Here is a 19240-nt window from a genome sequence, read left to right on the forward strand (position 1 = left end):
CTCCACCCCCTAACAACAAAAGTTATCCCCGAACCCATGTTTTTATTTTAGATGTATTGATCTTCCAGTGTAAGTCTTGCCCTCTTAAATACCAAATGCAATCAACCGGACTCCTCCTGGAGAATGAGAAGGAAGCAACACAGGAAATTTCTTTGAATTGTTTGGTGACTTAGTCCAAATTTTAAGAGGTCAGTAAGTCCTGATGCTTTGAGCTAAATCTACTGGTAAATAATTAATTACATTTCTTAGACACTAATCTTTTTCTTTGTAAATAGAGAAAACAGTTTTGCCAAATAGATCATTCCATCTGAGTAATATTAAAGGCAATTATTTAAATATTACCAGAAAACAGGATATTTTGTTTAAATTAGATATTTAACTGAAAAAAATGCAAATGTCTATAGTTTAAAAAGGAAAACAAAAACAAATTAACTGGCCTAGTCTTTTATCTGAGTTTATTAATACCATTTAAAATATTACAAATAAATCAATTACATTTCATGCATTTAAAATGCAAGTCTAAAATGTTCCAGAGAAGGGCTTTTCATTTCAATGTGAAATATCCAAATTATTTCAACATTACAATGAGCAATTAGTTTGCAGAATTTGCAAACATTTAAATGTACTATCAGGAGTGTTGATTAACAGCTAACAATATTACCTTCAGGAAATACACAAAGGCCAAAGTTAGTTGAGTTTCAATTGGACAATTTATTTAATACACGGGTTTTGACAAACCCAGCTATGAAATATAGGATAACTCTCACTTTAACTATGCCTGAACTGCCAGCAAATGCAAATAAGTACATGCTCCATTAAATTAAATGTCATCCCACATTTATCAAATATTGTCTTAGTTACAGTTTGATACCTTATCTAAATTAATATTCGAGCAAAACTAGGCCCCGAAAGTGCGTTTGTGGCTCTGCACCTCCAGAAGTGAGTTCAAAAACCTGCAGCTCATCAGAACTGCAACAATAACTCTTAATATTTTCTGGTAACCAAAAAAAAATCAAGTTTACTTCAATATATTTTCAAATATTTACTGGGAGTAATGTACAAGAAAAATACTATACAAAATCGTCTCCTGGACAACTGCACCTCGCATCCATACACTGGTGGAGTCATAGTTAATTGGTAACTAATCTAGAACGATTCTCCAGTTGTACAAACCATTAGGTTCAGATATATTTTACAAAGTTTCCCACCTCCCCCCATGTTCCCCCTTTTGGCATTTAAACTACAGCCTCGTCTGGAATAAACGATAGCTTCTTCACTTGTTTGTAAGTTTAAATCACACAAAAAAAGTTTCACCCTAAGAATCGTCAATGAACTGCAAGAATTTACAGAAATGAGTACTATACAAATTGATGTCTGAACTAGCATGGAAAAAAAAAAGATTAGGCTAGGGAGTGGTGAAAAAACGAGGTAGAAAAGGACAAACACGGAGATAGTGAATCTGTTCTCACCGGAAAGGGGTATTTTGCATAAGAAAGACACCTACACTTACCCCCACCCCCACCCCATAAGCTAATGCGATCAAAATAACTTTGGGATCAATATTAGCACAGTTTGAAGAGAAAGACTTGCTCACTGCTAGAAGAAAAACTAGCTAGAAACCGAGTGGAAGGGTGCCTTTTTTTTCCTGTAGGTTTTCAGTTTTTTAAAAAATGTTATAAACTTGAAAGAAGGCTGCTGTAGCGATTCCCCAAGACTGCCCTTAGCTGAAACTTGCATCGGTTCCACCTTAGGGAACAAAGAAAAAGAGACTGAGCTGAAGCTGGGAGAGCGAAACTCTGCAAACTCCGGATCTCTGAGGACAGATGCCGGGCACACGCACCAAGCTCCGACGGCTGGGCGAAGGGCAGGCAGCAGCCCGGCGGTTCTACAACCACTTACGCAGCTGTCCCCGGCAGAACACCCTGCGCAGGCCTCCTGCCTCGCTCTCCCCACAGCGGAGCTCAACCTTGTTCAGCTGAATTGCTCCCGCCCGAGTGGAGGCCAATCTCCCAGGCGCTGGAATCTTCCAGCTCTACCTCCAGGGTTGCTTCCCTCTAAAATAGGCCTGTCACACCCTGGGATGGCGGACATAAAATGAGGGGAGGCGAGAATTAAAGGCCCAGAGGGGCGTGGGTTCGGGTTGTGTCGGACGGCAAAACCGGGTAGAGGGGAAAGCCAGGGCCCGGAATGGCAATGCGTGTTACTTACATGTTCATATCCCCTTTACAAACTTAAGTCACACAAGGAGTTAGAAGAGTAACAAAGATAGAAAGAGAGAGCAGTATGCAGTGTAGAGGCTGGAGCTGAGACCAGGACAGGTGGGGACCAAGCAGAGCGGGGTGGGAGGTCAAGGGGAGGGACAGGAGCGGGGTGCAAGTCACTCCAAGCCGTTGCGGTGCCCAGGCTCAGGAGGCTGCAGCAGCTCCGGGGAGTGGCAGGGCGGGCTGCCCGCAGCGCTGTGCTCGCTGTCGGTGTCGCTGCCCTTCTTGCCACCGCTGCCGGAGCCAGCCGAGCCTCCGCCGCCGCCGCTGTGCGTCTTCACGTGCTTGCTGAGGTGGTCGCTGCGCATGAAGCGCTTGTTGCAGACGGGACAAGCGAAGCGCTTCTCACCGGTGTGGGTCCGCAGGTGCCGCTGCAGTTCGTCGGATCGCGTGAAACGCTTGCCGCAGAAGAGCCAGTTGCACACGAAGGGCCGCTCGCCCGTGTGCCAGCGCAGGTGCGCCTTGAGGTGCGACGTCTTGCCGTACACCTTACCGCAGCCCGGGATGTGGCAGCTGTGCAGACCCTTGCGCCGCAGACTCGCCCCCGCCGGGCCCAGCCGCTCCGCCTCCTGGCAGTTGGGGCAGTCGCAGGTGGCGCGACCGGAGTAACGGCGCGCGGAGGAGCGCGGGGAGCCCCCCAGCGGCGCCGATGGCCCGGCGCTCAGCATGGAGCCCCCTGCACCGGCCAGCGGCGACGGGGCAGAGTCCGGGTAGGAGCCGGGCAGCACCGGCTTGAAGCCGTCCATGAGGTGCTGCCCCGCGGGGCTGAGCAGGTGCGAGGAGGCGCCGCTGCTGAAGGCTGAGTGGCTCAGGCCTGAGTAATCCGAGTTGTAGCCTCCGAGCGGTGAATGCAGCGAGGTTTGGAGCCCCCCGGCGGCGGGGTGCAGCGAGCCGGGCAACGCCGCGGCGCCGTTCGGGTTCTGCACGTCGATCCAGCCCGCGCCCACGTCCCACCAGCTGGACGCACCGGCCGACCCCACGTCGCCGGCGGCGCCCAGGCCGGGGTGCGAGGGCTTAAACCAGGACTCGTACGGGTGCGCCATGCCCACGCGCGGGTAGATGCCCTGCAGCCCGTCCACCGAGGTGTGCACCTTGGATATGAACACCGGCTGGTGCGAGCCGTCCTGCGAGTGCGCGGAGGACCCACCGCCGCCGCCCCCGCCTCCGCCGCCGCTGCCCCCGGAGACGCCGGGGGTCTGGAACACCGAGTAGTCGTTGGCGAAGGGCGAGGTGGAAGCGGCGGCCGCCGCGGCCGCTGCGGCAGCGGCGCTGCTGGAGGTGAGGGAGAAGGCGCTGGAACCCGGCGAGCCGCCGCAGCCGAACGAATCGGACACCAGGGCCGCCGCCGCTGCCGCTGCCGCTGCGGCCGCCGCGGCCGCGGAGGACGAACCGCCGGTCCTGGAGGCGCCAGTCACACCGAAGCCAGAGAGGCTGGAACCCACTACATTGCAACTGCCGGAGGAGGACGACGAGGAACGTTTCCAGGGGTGGAAGCCTTTGCCGAAGGAAGAGGAGCTGTCCGAGAGGGAGGAGGGAGACGGGCTGGGGCTGCCGATCTTATTACAGGTAGCAGCAAGCATGGCCAGAGGAGTGGATCCCAACCTCGGTTCTTCCTGCGGGAAGAGGGAGAGGAGAAGGGGTGGGGGAGGGGAGGTGGGCAAAGGGCCGGTGGGGGAGGGAGGAAAGAAATCTGCATCAGATCTCTGGTAGCCCTCAAAACGCCCTGTCGGCACCCCATCTCTCGCTGCGGCGTGCCGCCGCCAACTCACCTGGCTCCCCCAACAGCCCCGGCGCCCGGCTGCTTCCTACTCTACGGGAGGGGACAAGTTTGGCTGCCGGCGTCTGATTCGGGAGCAAAGCGTCATGCTAAAGAAGAGTTTGACAAATATTCTCACCTAAAACAACACTCTCGTGCACACAAGGCCCCAGGCACTTAGAAACAAACAAGCAAGCAAAAGTCCAGATTAGGGAGAAAGGAAGTTTCCTTTGCTGAGAAGCCTCAGGGAATACCATTGGATTGCTTCTAAAAGCGCTTGCCGTGTAATCCAGAGAGAGCTTTGAAAATTCTGTTCCGATCCCCAGAAACCCGTCATGGGATGTGTCTCCCAGGCCAAAAGAGGTCAAACTATAAAGCTGGCTCGCTCACTCTTCTTGCCTTTCTTTCACTTTACTTAAAAAAAAAAAAAAAGGTCTACAATAGTTTTTAAAGAATGAGACGGGTTCAACGTACCTGCAAGACCAGGCGGGCTGCGAAATTTTTTAGAGGGAAGAGGGAAAATCTGCAGTTTGCCCAGGAGGAAAAACTTGCTCTCCTTACCCCCGAAATCGTCGCCTGGGAAATGGGCAGGGCGCACGTCTCCTGGGCAGGGAGCGGCCGGGCGCTGCGAGGTGGCTGGTCTGACTGCCCTCGGAACCTTTTCCTGCGCTGAAAAAAAGTGACTCTGCCCCCCTCTCCCCCTCTTTCTTTTCTCCAAACTCACTTGTATTTAAAGGGGGGGGAAAAGCTCTCAATAGAGACTGATAGCCCGTGGCCTGGCCGGGGCGACTTTAACCCCCTCCGATCGGCAATAAAAGGAAACTAATTAAACCAGCAAGAGAAAATCCTGAGACTCACCCCTAGAAGTGAAGTTGCCATCACACAAAAGTGCCCTCCTCCTCTCAGAGGATCTTTTTTATATTGATAAATCAGAGGCAGTGTTTTTTTTAGAGGTGTGCAATACAATGATCAGTTCCGCCCATTCCACCACAATTGTAGCTCCCTCTCCGGCTTTGAAGTGCCGCGGAGGCGCCGCCAGCCAATCTGCGGCCTCGCCGGGCCGCGCCGCGCGCGCGCCGTGAGGTCATCGGCGCAGCCGCCGGCCGCGCTGGGGGGGCCAGGGGTGCGCGGCCGGCGGGCGGGCGGGGCGCGCGGGGCGCGAAGCGGGTGTCTGGCGGGGAGGCCGTGTAACTGTGCGCGTGTGCCCGAGCTGGGAGACAGTGCAGCCCGGGGAGTGGGGTAGGGATGGAGTGTGGCGGCGTGACCGTGACTGTGGGGAAGAGCAGCGGGGAGGGGAGGGACGGTGCGGAGAACGGGGGGTGTGGTGGGTGACGGCGGGGCTGCGGGGGACAAAGGCGGGTGGAGGGGCAGACCAGGAAAGTGTTGAGGGGGAAGGTGCGAGTGAGTGTACTGCAGTGTGACCGTGAGTGACGAGTCCGGGGAGGGCAGAGGAGGAGTGCGGGTCTGTCTGTGCGCGTGAAGCCGGGGGCAGGGTGGGCGCGAGTGCGCGCGCTCGAGGCGGGGTGCAGGGAGGCAGTGTGCGTGTGTGTGGCAGAGGGCGACCGGCGTGAGCGCGGGGCGTGTGTGCGCGCGTGAGTGTGAGACAAAGCTGGGGTGGGGGGGAAAGGAGCAGCGCGGTGAAGTGCGCGACGGGAGGCCGCGGGGAGACTGGCGGTTTGAAGAACGAACTGCGAGGCTAGGGGAGGCTGAGTCAGTAAACACGCACAAACACCATCCCTGTCGCCAGCTCCCTGGGTCCTTGGACCTAAAATCTTCACTGATCTTGTTCTTAACTTCTTCGACATTGTTACTACATTTTTAAAGGAAATCCGTACTGACACCACCTACCTTACCTTTTCCAACTCCACCGCGGCAGGGTAGAAGAAAGGTGGGGAAGGCTGAGGGTATTTTTAGGGGTGAGTTAGGGCGTGTGTGCGCCTTCCTCCACCAGTTGTTACTTTGCTGCAGTGGCTTTCTTTTCCTTCTTCTTCTTCTTCTTTTTTTTTTTCTTCCTTCTGAGGAGGGATTCGTCTTTGGAAGTGCCAGTCTCAGTCTAAGGGAAAGGGTGTGTTTGTCCCGTGGCGATGAGTAAATTTCAATACAAAAGGATTAGATAGAGAAAGGGACGAGAGTATTGTATTCTCTTTGGGTGAGAAATTAAGGAGCGTTTTGTGGAATTTAGAAGTTTTCCAAGGAAATCCCCACTGCCTCTTTCTGAGAGAAAAATTAGAATGTTAATGGATATGTGTGGGTTTTATTTATCTGAGAATAGAGACAAGGTTTTGACAAATCTTGGACCACATGTATGGAGGCGTCTGCATCTGACAGTGTTTGGGTCAGATATCTGTGAATGTGTGTGCGCGTTAATAGGTATACTCAGTTCAGATTCACTGGGTTTTAGTCACTGGCTTGCCATTCGTGTTACTAGTTGCCTTCAGAAATGTCATTACAATTTCACTGCCACCACAAGGGAACATCGTAAACCACAGAGCGCACCACACCAGTGTAGCAAAAAGTCCACAGCCCTTGGAGCCCTCCTGAATATTCATGTTTTTTAAAAAGTAGTTCATATTTTAAACAGCTTTAAATGCTCCCAGAAATCTATTTTTTAAGGATGAATTGATTAAAGTGTGTTTAGCTGGAAGAATTGTTTTCTTTTGACTGGGTAAAAAAAAAATTAAGTCATTTTGGAACACTCCTCGAGTGTATCACAGCTTCCAGAGATGCAGTACAAAAAAAAAAAAAAAAAAGGTCCTCCTGGGGCTTACTGAAATCCAAAGTCAGGCGGTATCATTTGTGTAAGTTTCCCTGAGCAGGCTGATGTGGTGTGAGAGTGTGTTTCCAACCCCTTCCTAACAGTGTTGGGATATTGACTGTACATCATATCTATTGATTAAGGGAGTAAGGTACACTCTTATACTTTGAAGTAAGTGTGAAGTAAATTAATGAACTACTTTCTTTCTGTGAAGGCTGACGTTTACCATGAATGTCGTGTTTCTCCCTGCAAGCCACTCTGAATGATTTTAGCGTGTTGAGAAGGCGTGACAGGCCAGCCCAGGAGGAGGAAGGGGTGGGGGAAGGAGGGAACTCCGTTTAACAAATAAAAGAGAATTAACTTCATTGCTTTGGTCTCCTTCTATAATGATATTCATTTTAAGGACCTAATATACAGTTGTTCAAATTTGGGGTTTAATTCTAATCAATACCGGCACCCTTAAAGGAGGATGAAAAAAATACTTTAAGGGAAGACTCCCTTCTGTGAATGTTTAATCTTTTTATCTTCTTATCTTTTGGAAGAAAGTGAGGCAGGACTATTAAAAGTTAAATGCTAATTCTGAGAGTAAAGAGGCCTTAACCACTGTTTCTTTAAAATATGCCAGGAATTAGAAAAACTCAGCATCATATGATTACTATTTTGAAGTACCTAATTTTAGGATTTTTTTCATTTGTGTAAATTCACTTTAGAATCATATGAATTCTTCCCAGGACAATGAGTCGCAGTGTGAGTGTGGATTTAATGAATACTTCGTGTCCTTCCATTTATGTGAGGTTGGCTTGCAGCATTTGAGGATTTGCACAGGAGTTTGCATATGGATCTTTCTTCATTAGAATAGGACATAAATGTATACACATTCCAGTTACTCCCATTTAAAAAGTGGGGTATTTATTTCATAATGCTAATATTGGTCAAAGGGCATTTTTTTCTTACACTACTCTCCCTTCACCCCTACCCCCCAATAAGTGGTTAGTGTTTGTCCTAATTGATAAGACAGCACAGTTAAAAAGGAAAGACAAAGAAACTTATACAATTGACCAAACATTAAAACAGCAATAATGTTGCTTCAGGCTTCAGTGTAACTAGTCTTAATGGCACCTCTTTCTCCACTTTAGAGAAGTGACTCCATCATTTCTTAACCCCCCACATGAGGGAACATCTGTAATTCACTGTACACACAGCCTGACTAGCAAAGCATTTCACAATGCATAGAGCTCAGTTTGTCTTTTGTGATATTGATCCTTTGATCATCACTCCCTGAGTATTATACGACGGTAACATAGAGGTTTGGAAGGGGAAGGGGAAGAGAGATAGGAAGTACTGGCTTTCTAACAATTAAAAGTTTTCCCCACTCCGAATGAAGTTGCATGTTCTGGCAAGGAGGGGGGAGATGGATATTTTGCTGTTCCTTGCAAACCTGTGGGATCCACTTTCAATAAAGCTAAAATCTATTAGCATTCACTATGCAGCTGCAGCATAAATTTCATTTGAATTTCAAATTTAATAAACCAGGAGGTTTTTAATCATCCCTGGTTTTATTTGTTTGATATTAACATGCTTATTGACCGGGTCTGGTGACCAGTTTGATCATTACAGGACAGCAAAAAGTTAATTAAAACGACCACAGCCCCTTAATCATATCATCTGTCTCATCCATGTCGCTCTCTTTATTACCGGTGATGATGGATAGTCTCCCAGATTAATTTCTCTGTTTCTTCGATTTGGACAACAGCTTTTGGGACCTAATTTACATCCTGGGAACAACTTGCTCAAGTATATCTAACACCTTGCATCTACAATATACATCAACATCTCCTTAGACCGAGCAGAAAAGAAGAGGTGGGTTTTTTCCACCACCACCCCCAACCCCCGCCTCAGGCGAGTTCGAAGACTAATCAATGCTGCGATTTGGGGCTTTCCCGCTTTCAGCTCTCACGACTAAAGAAAGAGAAGGTCCTAAAAGCAAATTAGAGGCCTCGATCCCTGCTTTTCCTTTTCAGGGAGTGGAGAGTGAAATATGCCTCTGCTGTTTGGTTAAATAGATTAAAATGCGTAGATACCGCAGCAAGTAAATAAAGCCATTTGTAACCATTAAATACAATTAGGTATTTATAGTCGAAAACATCAAAGTTATCCAGGCTTTCCAGCGTCCGGCATCACATCTACACCAAATACGGTTTTCAACGTAAGTGTGGTCCGAGGTATACACAACGCTGAAAAAGCCTAATGGGGGAAAGGGGGTGGGGGACGATGCACATGAACTATACAGGCGCGTACCTCTGCTTGGTACGGTTTAAACCGGGCTCTCGGGATCTCGGTTTCCCGAGCGTCGGCAGGGCCGCGCAAGCTCGGGAAGCAGGCAGGCGGGCGTCCGCTGCGGACCCCAAGCATCCCTGGCCGGCGCCTCTCCCGAAAAGGAGAGACGGCCCCCCCCATCCCGGCCACTGGGCCGGGCCCTCGTGCGCGGATGCGTTGGCTGCGAAAATAAAGCGTGATGGGGATAGAGAAGCAGCCCAGCGCCGCCGGAGGCTGCGGGGAGGACAGGGCTGGGCCAGGTCGGGGGTGTCTCCTGGTCCGGTCCGGAGTTCTCTAGTCAAAGTTTGTGTCCCGTTGAAAAGAAAACCTGGCCAGGCGTGCACCTGTGGATTCCTGAGGGGGTGCGCTTTTGCTGGCCACTCCTGCTTTCGGGCGGCTTTTCTAGGAAGTTGCCTAACATTTCCTGGGAAGGGAGGTAATAAAAGCCCCTCGCTGGTGGCAGATTGTTGAGCCGTAGGTGGGAAGGGATCAGTCGGCCAGAACCCACAGAGGGCTGCATTTTCCTGATTGGAAAATAAGAACTTCCATGCTGAACAATGGCCCCTATTAGTGAGGTTATTCGGTTTCAAACTGTCCGGCCACTTTTACAGCCGAGTCCTTACTTTCCTGGTCCTGCTTAATTGGATGTGTTTGTTGACCACAGCGAAGCCATAGTGACTCTTGCTCTGCTCGCACAGGCTCTCCCGGTGGAGGCGAAGCTCGGCCTCCGTGGCTCTTTGCATATGTGGGACCCCTTGGAAATGCATTTCATATTTTTTCTTAATCAACTCTATATTTTCCTTCCGTGTCCTACTACTTAATACTCATTTTTCCTTCTCTGCCACTTCAAAGCCTTCAAAAGTTAGGGATGGTTTCATTAAGAGATGTTCTCATCTAACTTAGGATGTCGTGTGCTTTGACTCACTTTAGCTAGGGCGTTCATTCACACTGCACACCTTCAGAAGACAAGGACTTTCTCCGTGTGTCAATCATGTGAATATGTAGGTAAATTCATCGGTATACATAGGAGAAATATGAAGATATTTAGCAAAATTGGTCTACCTTCCTCTATTCAAGGAAGAAAAATGTATATTTCCTTATTTGTTGTCTACATACATTATGTTCACGTCCTCATAGTAGGTAGATATGATGGAGGGCTAGTTCTGCAGGCAGGCGTGCGCTCCGTGGTATATTTCATATTCATCTCCGCTGGCCCACAGATGAAATTCGCAATGAATGCTAGAGCACTTCATATTCCTGCTTCCTCATGTAAATGCAGGAACCGCGAGGAAAGCAGGGTTTGCTCATTTGGGGAGAATGGTGTGTGTGTGTCTGGTGTGTGTTCTTGCTTTTCAAGGCGAGAGAGAAAGAGAGACTTCGACATTCAGATGAGTTCCTCCCTGACTTGTTTCCTAGAATGGATTTGCTTTGGCTGTTTTCTCTCTGGTATTACATATCACTTTCTCACAGCTAACACGCAGAGTTAAAAACTACTAAATTCTTAACCTCAACACTATTGATTTCTTTTCATTCCGTTCTGTTACTGGAAGAGGCAGTGCTCCCCGATTGCCCCACCGTCCCCTCCAGACGGCTGACAATTGCAATCGCAGTTTCGGGAAGATAAATGTTACTTTGGGAATTGTGTTTAATTACAAATAATCTAGGAGCTGCACCGGGTCTCTGGCTTTAACCACACATGTGTTCAAGGCATTGTACAAGGTTTACAAATGGGTGATATTTTTGAAAGAGGACACAGTTCTCTTTTCTAAAATCGGGGGACAAACTAAGATGCTCCCACTTGGGATTTGTCAAGGGACCCTCAGACGTAACACAGACAAAAATAACACCAACAACGAAAACGGTGGAGGCCTCTGAGTGCTTTAAGCTTAAGAAAAAAAATTCCACTGGCAACTACCTTCAGGTCAATTTTATTAAAACAAAAACCTAATAACAAACCATCTTCTGATAAGTTCTTTAAAATCCCGTATATAAACCCATTTTTTATAGAGAGCGCTTTTGATCTCACATATTCTTATTTTTTTTTACAGAAGTTCCTTAGATATCCCCTGAAATAGCCAAATTATGTTTTTTTACAGTGCCTCTTGTAACTCAGCTGCCACCTTTGTGTGTCTCATTCTTTGCTTATATGGCAGCTCAATTAGTGTTGTTTGTATGTGTGTGCTTGCTTTTTTTTTCTAATAGTCTTATTAACAAGAAAAAAGGTGGCGAACAGGTTATTCTCTTAACCTGACCTGGCTGTAAAGAGTAAGATGAGCAGCACTGAACAGATGTCCCCATTTAAGCCGTTCTTTTTCCCACATGCCTGCTGGATATTGCAGGCGCGCAGGAAGCTCGCTTCAAACCTGGCTCATTTCAGGCCATAATGGCCACGTTATTTCGGCCCAGTGAACACGAACAAAATCGCGTGCTTTAGAATCATTCGACTCTGAGTCCAGGAAAAGCAGGGGGTGTGGTGGCCGTGGGGGTGGCTAGGGAGGGGTACGTGTGTAGGGGGGTGGGGTGGGGAGCCGATTTCATCTCGGATCGCAGGAAGAGAACTTGCTCAAAAGAATTTTTCTCCAGCAAATATGGTATAATTTACAGCGCAATTTAATAATCCGAGGGGCAATGCAAAAGCCCTTCGCGTTGTAAACCGTTTCTAATTACCTGCCAGAGCAATTAGTGGACTATCACGAAGAAATTAGATCGCTCAATGTAGCATAAATAATGCGAATAATTTTGTAAGAAGAAGGGAAAGCGAGACCTGGTGTTTCTTTATAAGGAAATAACACCTCGTACTGTACGAGCCCGCCACGAACACATATTAATGTCTAGGCATGCATGACAATGAGTCCGCGCAGGAGCCCTCTGGCTGCGGTTCAGCACTTCTCCGTTTACGTATGCGGGGTGAAAGTCGGCTTCCAGGCTCTGGGTCTCCAGCCTTCCAGCTCACAGTAATTAACACATAGCGACTTCAATGGGAAAACCTGTTTTCCAGATGATTTTTACAATGCAGCTTTATGTCTCATTTGGCAGTTTAAATAGCTGGAGTTGTTTTCTGGCTTCATCGCTACTATCATCTGTTGAGCATATTTTGCTTAGAATATTGAATCCCAACCAAAACTTGGGTGCAGGTTTTCGCTAAGCTTTTTTTTCCCCCCCTTAAGAAGTGGGACTATCAGAAGCTACTTTGAGGACATTAGGGCAAAGAACTCTCATGGGGATGTGAAGGACATGTTTTCTTGAAAGAGGTTGCAAAGTATATTGGAATATTGTTGTGTGCTTCACAGTAACTTTTTATTTAAAATCCTCTCTGGTTCGTATTATATATGAAAGCCATTTCTCTTGACTTAGTGTTTCCTAGAGGGGAATTTGGGTGGCCAGTTCACACAATTCTTAGCAAAGAATTTTAAGAGTAGAGCAAAAACCTAATTTTGGAGGAAAACTCCAAAACTCCAGTGCATTTAAGGTATCTGATAACACCACCAAGCTCTTTGTAATTGACTGAGTTCGTAAATTACAAATGAGAAGAGAACTTCAAAAGATGTTTGGAAATTGATCTGTGCTCCAACACCTACACATACGTGTGTGTGTGCCCACATGTACACACGCACGCTGTTGCCCCCGGTGCCATATTTTCCAGTGTCTCCCAAGGGACAGGGAGTCACTGCCCCCCAGTAAATGAGGTGGGCCCCACGTTTGGGTCAAGGTGAATCAACCCAGAGAGCTTCCTTGGTCATCAGACTGGACACCTGTGTTGGTCACAGCAAAAGGTGTCCTGTGAACCCAGGATGGGCTCCGGTCTAGCACAACCGTTGGGGTGAGTCCAGCCCCTGCAGCCCTCCTAGTTTAGGGTTAGCGCCCCCACACCCACTCATCTCTACACATTGAAAGCTTCTGCCAATTCATGTACTAACATCTCCTACACCTGAATTTGGTGAGTTTTGCAAGACTTCGAAGTGGTCCTGGCCCAACTGGCCAAATACTACCAATTTCCTTCTCTGGAGAAGATGGAGAGGATTTCCCTGGAACTGAAGAGTTCCGGATGGAAACAGAAGGAATCAGTGATTAATTTGGTCCACTCAGACTACAAATTGGATTACTGCTGTTTATGGCGTCACATCTATGAAGTCCTCCTCCCCCTTTAAATAGACCCGAACTGGCCATCTGAGGCTGTTTCCGGGGGCCCGGGGCTGCTGGGATAGGGAACAGGACACAAGCCTATAGAGAGAGGAACACTTAACAGCTGCCACCCCTGCTTCAGAAGGTGTTGTAAATAAAACATCTACATCAGCTCTAGGAAATTCGTGACGTGAGGCACTAATCACTGGGTTCAAGGGCGTCTACCTTATCTTGTGTGAAGTCCCTCTTCCAAGTCCAGACAGAAACGCCCATCTAGTCAAAATAGGGGACACATTTTTATTTAAGGATTGACAACTATCAGCTCCAATACTCAATAGAGGTTACTTTTTTATTAGGAAATAAAATCTTGATTCTTGCTTATGGGTTCTGGAAAAGTAGCAAATTTGTACAGATACTGAGAAGGCAATTTCCCACAATTGCCTTACCGAACATTCCGACTTACTGAATTGTGTTTCTGCAGCTCTTTCTACCCAATCCTTAGCATCACCCCTCCCCCAAAGTTGCTGTGAGGATTCCCTAATCTTAAGTAACAAGGACCCTGCTGGCCATGAAAGAAGGCTGCCCCATTTTAATTCAAAACAAGGACCAGGACTGCAGGACTTTGGGAGTGGGAAAATGAGGATCAAACCTTTTCCCCTGGAAGTGTCTGCACGTAACCAGCAAGAGCAATGCAGTGCCCCTTTCCCTCTCCTTTGTCTTTATTTAAAGGATTCCTTTTTAAAAAATTTTTTTGCAATGTTCCTTAAGGTGAAGGAAGTAAGATGAACTGATTATTGTCGTCTGCAACTGCTCTAAAAACATTTTCCAATGGGGTGTCGTAAAGCTAACACATAGGACTTTGATCCACACTGAAGAAAGCAAACAGTGGAAGCACCAAAGCCCACTACTCTGGAGTCAGCATGAAGCATTTACAGCCCAGAAATGGAACGCCCGTTACCTTCAAAAGGGCAGCTATTAAGGACAGAAGTCCTCACTTTTCTGTGGATGGTGCTTCAAGTACTTTTCTAGATTGTGCCTACTTTAACAAGGGCAAAACCCTCCTCCCCTCGAGAAACAGGAAAAAGCAGTTGCTGCAACCTGAAACGATTTGACGGTGGGACCCAAGGTCAGTTTATTGGAAGCTTTCTAGATAAAAATGTTGGGACTAATGAATCTACTCCAAAACCTTTTCTTCTTTGGTTCAAGAAGTCCTGTAAATTTAGAGAACAAAAGGAAGACAAAAATAATTTCTACAATTTTGACATATCAAATAAAACTCTAAGAAGAGGTGTGTGGCAAACTATTGAGAGAGGTTGAGAGAGGCAAAGTCAAACCAAAAGAAGCATTTTGTTGTTGCTGCTAAAAGGCACCTGCCCTACTGATGTTATTGATTGCCTGGTATTAGGTAATTAAAAAGAGTGTTTGACTCAATTTCGGTCTTTTAACAGATTTTAGCTGATTTAACATTTTCAAGCCAACTAAGGTAAAAGTTTTACAATGAATGAACTTTGGATAGAAATTTTCAACTAGTTTTATTAGGTGATTTGCTGTTGATTTACCAAGTCAAAACGATTTCTTAAAATTAAGCGTCGGTGATTGGAATTTCCTACTCCTTAACTACCTAAGATTTAAGAACAGAATCCCAAAAACTGTTAGGAATGGGTGGGAAAATTGTGGGTTTACAAGTCTGCGGGAGGAAGCTACCACCCACCGTTCACTTGAAAAAGCCCTGGTACGCCCCAGCTCGTAACTCAGAGGGAGAACCTGGGAGCGCGAGTGTCCCACAATCACTTAACGCGTCTGCGGCCCCCACGCTGCTCCGCGCGGGAGCGGGCTGGCCGAGGTCGCCCTCGGCGCAGGCGGCCGCGAAGACCCGAGCCTTAGCTGTCCCGGCCCCTTCAGAGGTGCTCCCGCTTTCGGTTTCGCGTTGCCCCGGGGTTTTGCACTACGAGTTCACGAAAGATCTTGCGTCCCTTTGCTCTGCTAAGGCCATCTAAGGGGCCGGGTCAGGAGACAGGCCAGGAGCACCCCAAGGCTGGCGCTGAGGGCGGGATGGGGGCAGAGAAGGAACAGGAGGGACAGGCGCCCTCACGCGCGCCTCCGGAGGCGGCAAATACTCTGCGTGTCCCGCAGCGGAAGCTTCCCAAGAAGTCAGCTTAATAACTATCCCGTCCCGGGGGACTCGAGAATCAAAGGTGGGTGAGCTGGGGCCAACTTCCCCCACTCGTCGCAGGACCCGGAGGACACTGAGCGACGCTGGCCCGTCGCACTCCAGAGGGCCTCCCAGGCCCGGGGCGGTGGGGCGTCCCGCAGGCCGCCTCGCCGGAGCCGGCAGTGGGCCTCTTCCACGGGTCCGCGGGGAGTCTCCGCGCCCGGCAGTCACAATATTTGCACTCGCCTTTCTTCCGGGCTCGCACTCCCTTCCCTTGGTCCTCCTCCTCGCCCCCACCCGCGACTGCCACCACCCCTGGTCCCGCTCCCGCGCAGCGGCTGGCCGCGAGCAAAGGCCCGCACCGCCTCGCACCCCGGGCCCCGGGCGCAGGCCACCCGCCGGGGGGCACACGCGTCCCCGCCCGCCCGCGGCGCGGCCCGGCTGCGCCGGGCGCGGGAGGCGGAGGAGCGGGCGCGGGGCTCGGCGGCGGACCGGCCCCGCCCCGCCCCACCCTCCGGCCCTCCCCTCCGCTTAGCCGCGCTCTCCCGCGGAGCGCTGCGGCCGCCTCGGCTCTCTTGCGGGCTGGGACCCCGCAGGCCCCCGCGGCTCCGGGGCCTGGACCGCTACGTGGGCCCCTGCCAAGGGGGGAGGCGCCGCCCCGCCCCGGGGCGGAGGCTTCGCTTGGGTTCCGGGCGAGCATCGGAGCCCCTTTCCGCCGACCGGGCGGGACGGTAGTCGGCGCGCGGCGGCAGCTCCCCACCCCGGCACTCAGCCGCCCGCCCCGCTCCTCCTCTTCCCCTCCCCGTCCCTCCTCCTCTCCCACCCCCCGAGCGCTCACACACCCCGCGGGCGGGGAGGTGCCGCCCTCGGGGCAGGCCCGCTGGGAGGGGGCTGCGGCCGCGCGGGGGGCCTGCCGCGCCCCCGGGCCGCCGACCCGACTCCCGCTGGGCGGCCGGCGCGGCGGAAGGCGGAGGCGGGCGGGCGTGCGGGAGGGGGTCGCGGCCGGGTCAGGCGGCCTGGGACCACCCCACCCGGGTGGGAGTCGAATCTCCTGCTTTGCTGGTCTCCGGCTCCAGGTTTTGACTGGACGGGACTGGACTGTCAAAGCGTCTCTCGAAAATTTATATTGTGGTTTTCTGTTGGCGATGATACATCAGAATTACCCATAGGGAGGCTTAAAACGCAGCTTGCTGGGCCCTAGCCCCAGAGTTTCTGCTTTAAGTATGTCTGGGGGGGTGAGAACCGATCATTTGCATTTCTATCTAATTCTCACGCGATGCCGAAGTTGCGGGTACCACACCATCCAGCCTCTGCGCGCCTTTGATGTGGGGGGGCGAGGATCACCCGCAGGGAGCCTAAGTGAAAGCTTTGCTTTCATTGCCATGGTAGTTTTACCCCTTTCGAAGGTAAGCTCTATGCTGAGTATGGCCAGAAGCTCTACGTTTGAAACTGACCGAACGCCGGAGTGTGATTCCATGGCCAGTGGTGCCTGAGAAAGTGAGGCCGCGTGGAGGTGGCCCGAAGGAAGCCATTTCCTCGCATTCAGAGCCGAACTCTCTGCTGGGCCTCCCGGATCCAGCAGATTCAAAAGGGAGGCATTCCCTTTCGATGTATTACAGTTTCCTGTCTTATCGTCTTTCTAAGTTCCTCGGGGTTTTTTTGTGTGTGTGGTTCAGTTCAACGTTCTGATTATTTTCGCATGTTTTATATTTTACTGAGGGGTGTAAACAATTTTAAAGCAAAGCAAACACCTAGGTTTAAACAGAGAAGAAATTTGAATGAAACTATTTTTCAAAGCCATGTTGCTGTTGAAAATTTCTCTGATGTTTTTTAAAAAGCATATCTATTTATTTAAAGGGAACACAATATTACCACTTTAAACACACCCCCTGCCCTCTCAAATCTGGTTCCTTAAAAAAAAGGTATTTGAAAGTCTAGCATGAAATACATTTTAACACTCCAGTTAATTGAAGAAAGTTGAGAGTTGAGGCAAACTACCCAAAAAGAGACCCGCTAAACTTTTCTTATCCTCAGTGGGTGGTATTAATCATCTGGTTTGAGCCTTGTAGTTTTCATTGTCAAATAGTTGGATTCTCTCAAAGGGAAGAAAATTGGAGACTTGCATTCACTGTTTTTCAAGAGGAGATTAAACACAAAATCGATTTAATGGAGCATCTGTAATCTTAAATACAAGAAGTCAAGAGCTAAGGCTATAATAGAAAGGTTAGCTTTCCTCCATCGTTCACACAGTCTAACTCATATTTTTGGAACTTAATTATCAATGAAAGCTACTACATCAATGCAATACAGTATAGGCAAATTACAAGAACCTTTTACTTTCCCCAATTGGGTTTAAATTGCAAACCTTAACACTGAACAGTATGCTTTTGGCACTGAATATTCAATACAGTGAAACGTGTTTTAAGCGAACCACCCAAGGGCCCAGGAACATTTGCTTAATAATGATACTTTGCAATTCTATAGGGCCTTTCAGACAAGGATCTCAAGTGGAATGCTCTTTAACTATACCCTGCATGGGAAACCTTGGGAATATTTTAAAGTGCTCACTTAAGGCCCACTGGAAAGAATCTTTAGTATAGATTTCACAGTATGGTTTTAAGAAATGGTGTATTGCAGGATTTTTAGTCTCAGGGGTATCAAATTCATGGGAATTTGATGGGTACTGAATATTTATTAGTTATTCTATGTAAAGCTTGAGATCTTTATTTTACCTCAGCTATTGATTTTGAAAATTTTCAAACTACAGAAAAGTTGAAATAATAGTACAGTGAAACATTTAATTTCCATGAACACCCACATTCCTTTTATCTGTGTTAACATTGTTACCATTTTGTGACAATTGCTTACATTCTCTTTCTTTTTAAAAAAATATTTATGTATTTATTTATCTTTAGAGGGGAAAGGGAAGGAGAGAAATATCAATGTATGGCTGCCTCTCGTGAGTCCCCTGCTGGGAACTGGCCTGCAACCCAGGCATGTGCCCTGACTGGGAATCAAACTGTGATCATGTGGTTCGAAGTCCCTCCCACTTTCTGTTTCTTTAGATATGTAGGCAGATAGGTAGAGAGACAGATAAATAGATAAATAGATGGTAGACGGATATCAACACAGTATATCTAACTAGACAGGTAGATACAGGATATAGCCTTATGTGTTTGGTTGTTCGTTAAGTCACGCACATGCACATACTCTTCTACGCACTCATTCAAAGTGAGTGGAGAACACCATTTCACTTCACTCCAATGCTCCAGCACACTTCTGGTTGGGGTGTATTCTTCTACCTAACTATAATGCCAATATAAAGAAAACATTGTTTATTTTTAAAAAGCATTTCAAAGACTTTTTTGAGTTTGGAATATCCATACATTTTATCAGTATTTTCTGTGAACTTAGGAAATGAGATTTAAGCCAATGCTGGTATAAAACAGTTTTCAAATGCTTTCTATTTACCTAGGCATTTTGGGAATTGTAAGAATCGGAGATTCTGATTTAAGGAATTGCTATAGAAATAACATATACTAAATGGTTTGAAATCATTTCAAAAACAATACAAGAAAGAGAAAGCCTTTTTGACATGCTTATGGAACACAAGAAAAACATTTATATTCCAGTTCAAACCCCCCTCCCCACCACTAATCTGCTTTTACCTTAATTAATGTTTGATCTAAATTATCAGGATAATTGTCTTAATTATCCACTTCATTTAGGTAGTCAGTGTAGACTTGACCAAAGTGAAAATAGCATTGGCAGTTATGTACTTTGAGAAGTGTATGTAGACAATTTACATAATTTAGCCAAAATGGCCAATTAATTGGTGTAATTATGAATGTCTAGACTTAGCTTTTATGGGTAGGCAG

At 48.3% G+C, this 19240-nt stretch overlaps 1 protein-coding gene across 4 annotated transcripts; it reads right to left on the reverse strand.

Annotated features, from left to right (window-relative positions):
• Positions 1-443: 443 nt before the first annotated feature.
• SP8 (Sp8 transcription factor) lies at positions 444-4970 on the reverse strand. Of its 4 annotated transcripts, XM_037056302.1 has the most exons (3): positions 4876-4962; positions 4031-4127; positions 444-3874 (listed from the first exon to the last, which is right to left on the reverse strand). In XM_037056302.1, the coding sequence occupies exon 3, from the start codon at positions 3839-3841 to the stop codon at positions 2378-2380; it is 1464 nt and encodes a 487-aa protein (XP_036912197.1). In that variant the 5' UTR covers positions 3842-3874; positions 4031-4127; positions 4876-4962; the 3' UTR covers positions 444-2377. The 4 variants fall into 4 exon arrangements, with proteins under 4 accessions (XP_036912197.1, XP_036912196.1, XP_036912200.1 ...); XM_037056301.1 differs by lacking the exon at positions 4031-4127 and having other exon boundaries at positions 4876-4970; XM_037056305.1 differs by lacking the exon at positions 4031-4127 and having other exon boundaries at positions 444-3870; positions 4876-4958.
• Between the last annotated feature and the right edge of the window lie 14270 nt (positions 4971-19240).

The sequence above is a fragment of the Sturnira hondurensis genome, unplaced genomic scaffold (assembly GCF_014824575.4).
Source record: "Sturnira hondurensis isolate 20B ecotype Veracruz unplaced genomic scaffold, ASM1482457v3 Scaffold0008897, whole genome shotgun sequence".
Classification (NCBI taxonomy): Eukaryota; Metazoa; Chordata; class Mammalia; order Chiroptera; family Phyllostomidae; genus Sturnira; species Sturnira hondurensis.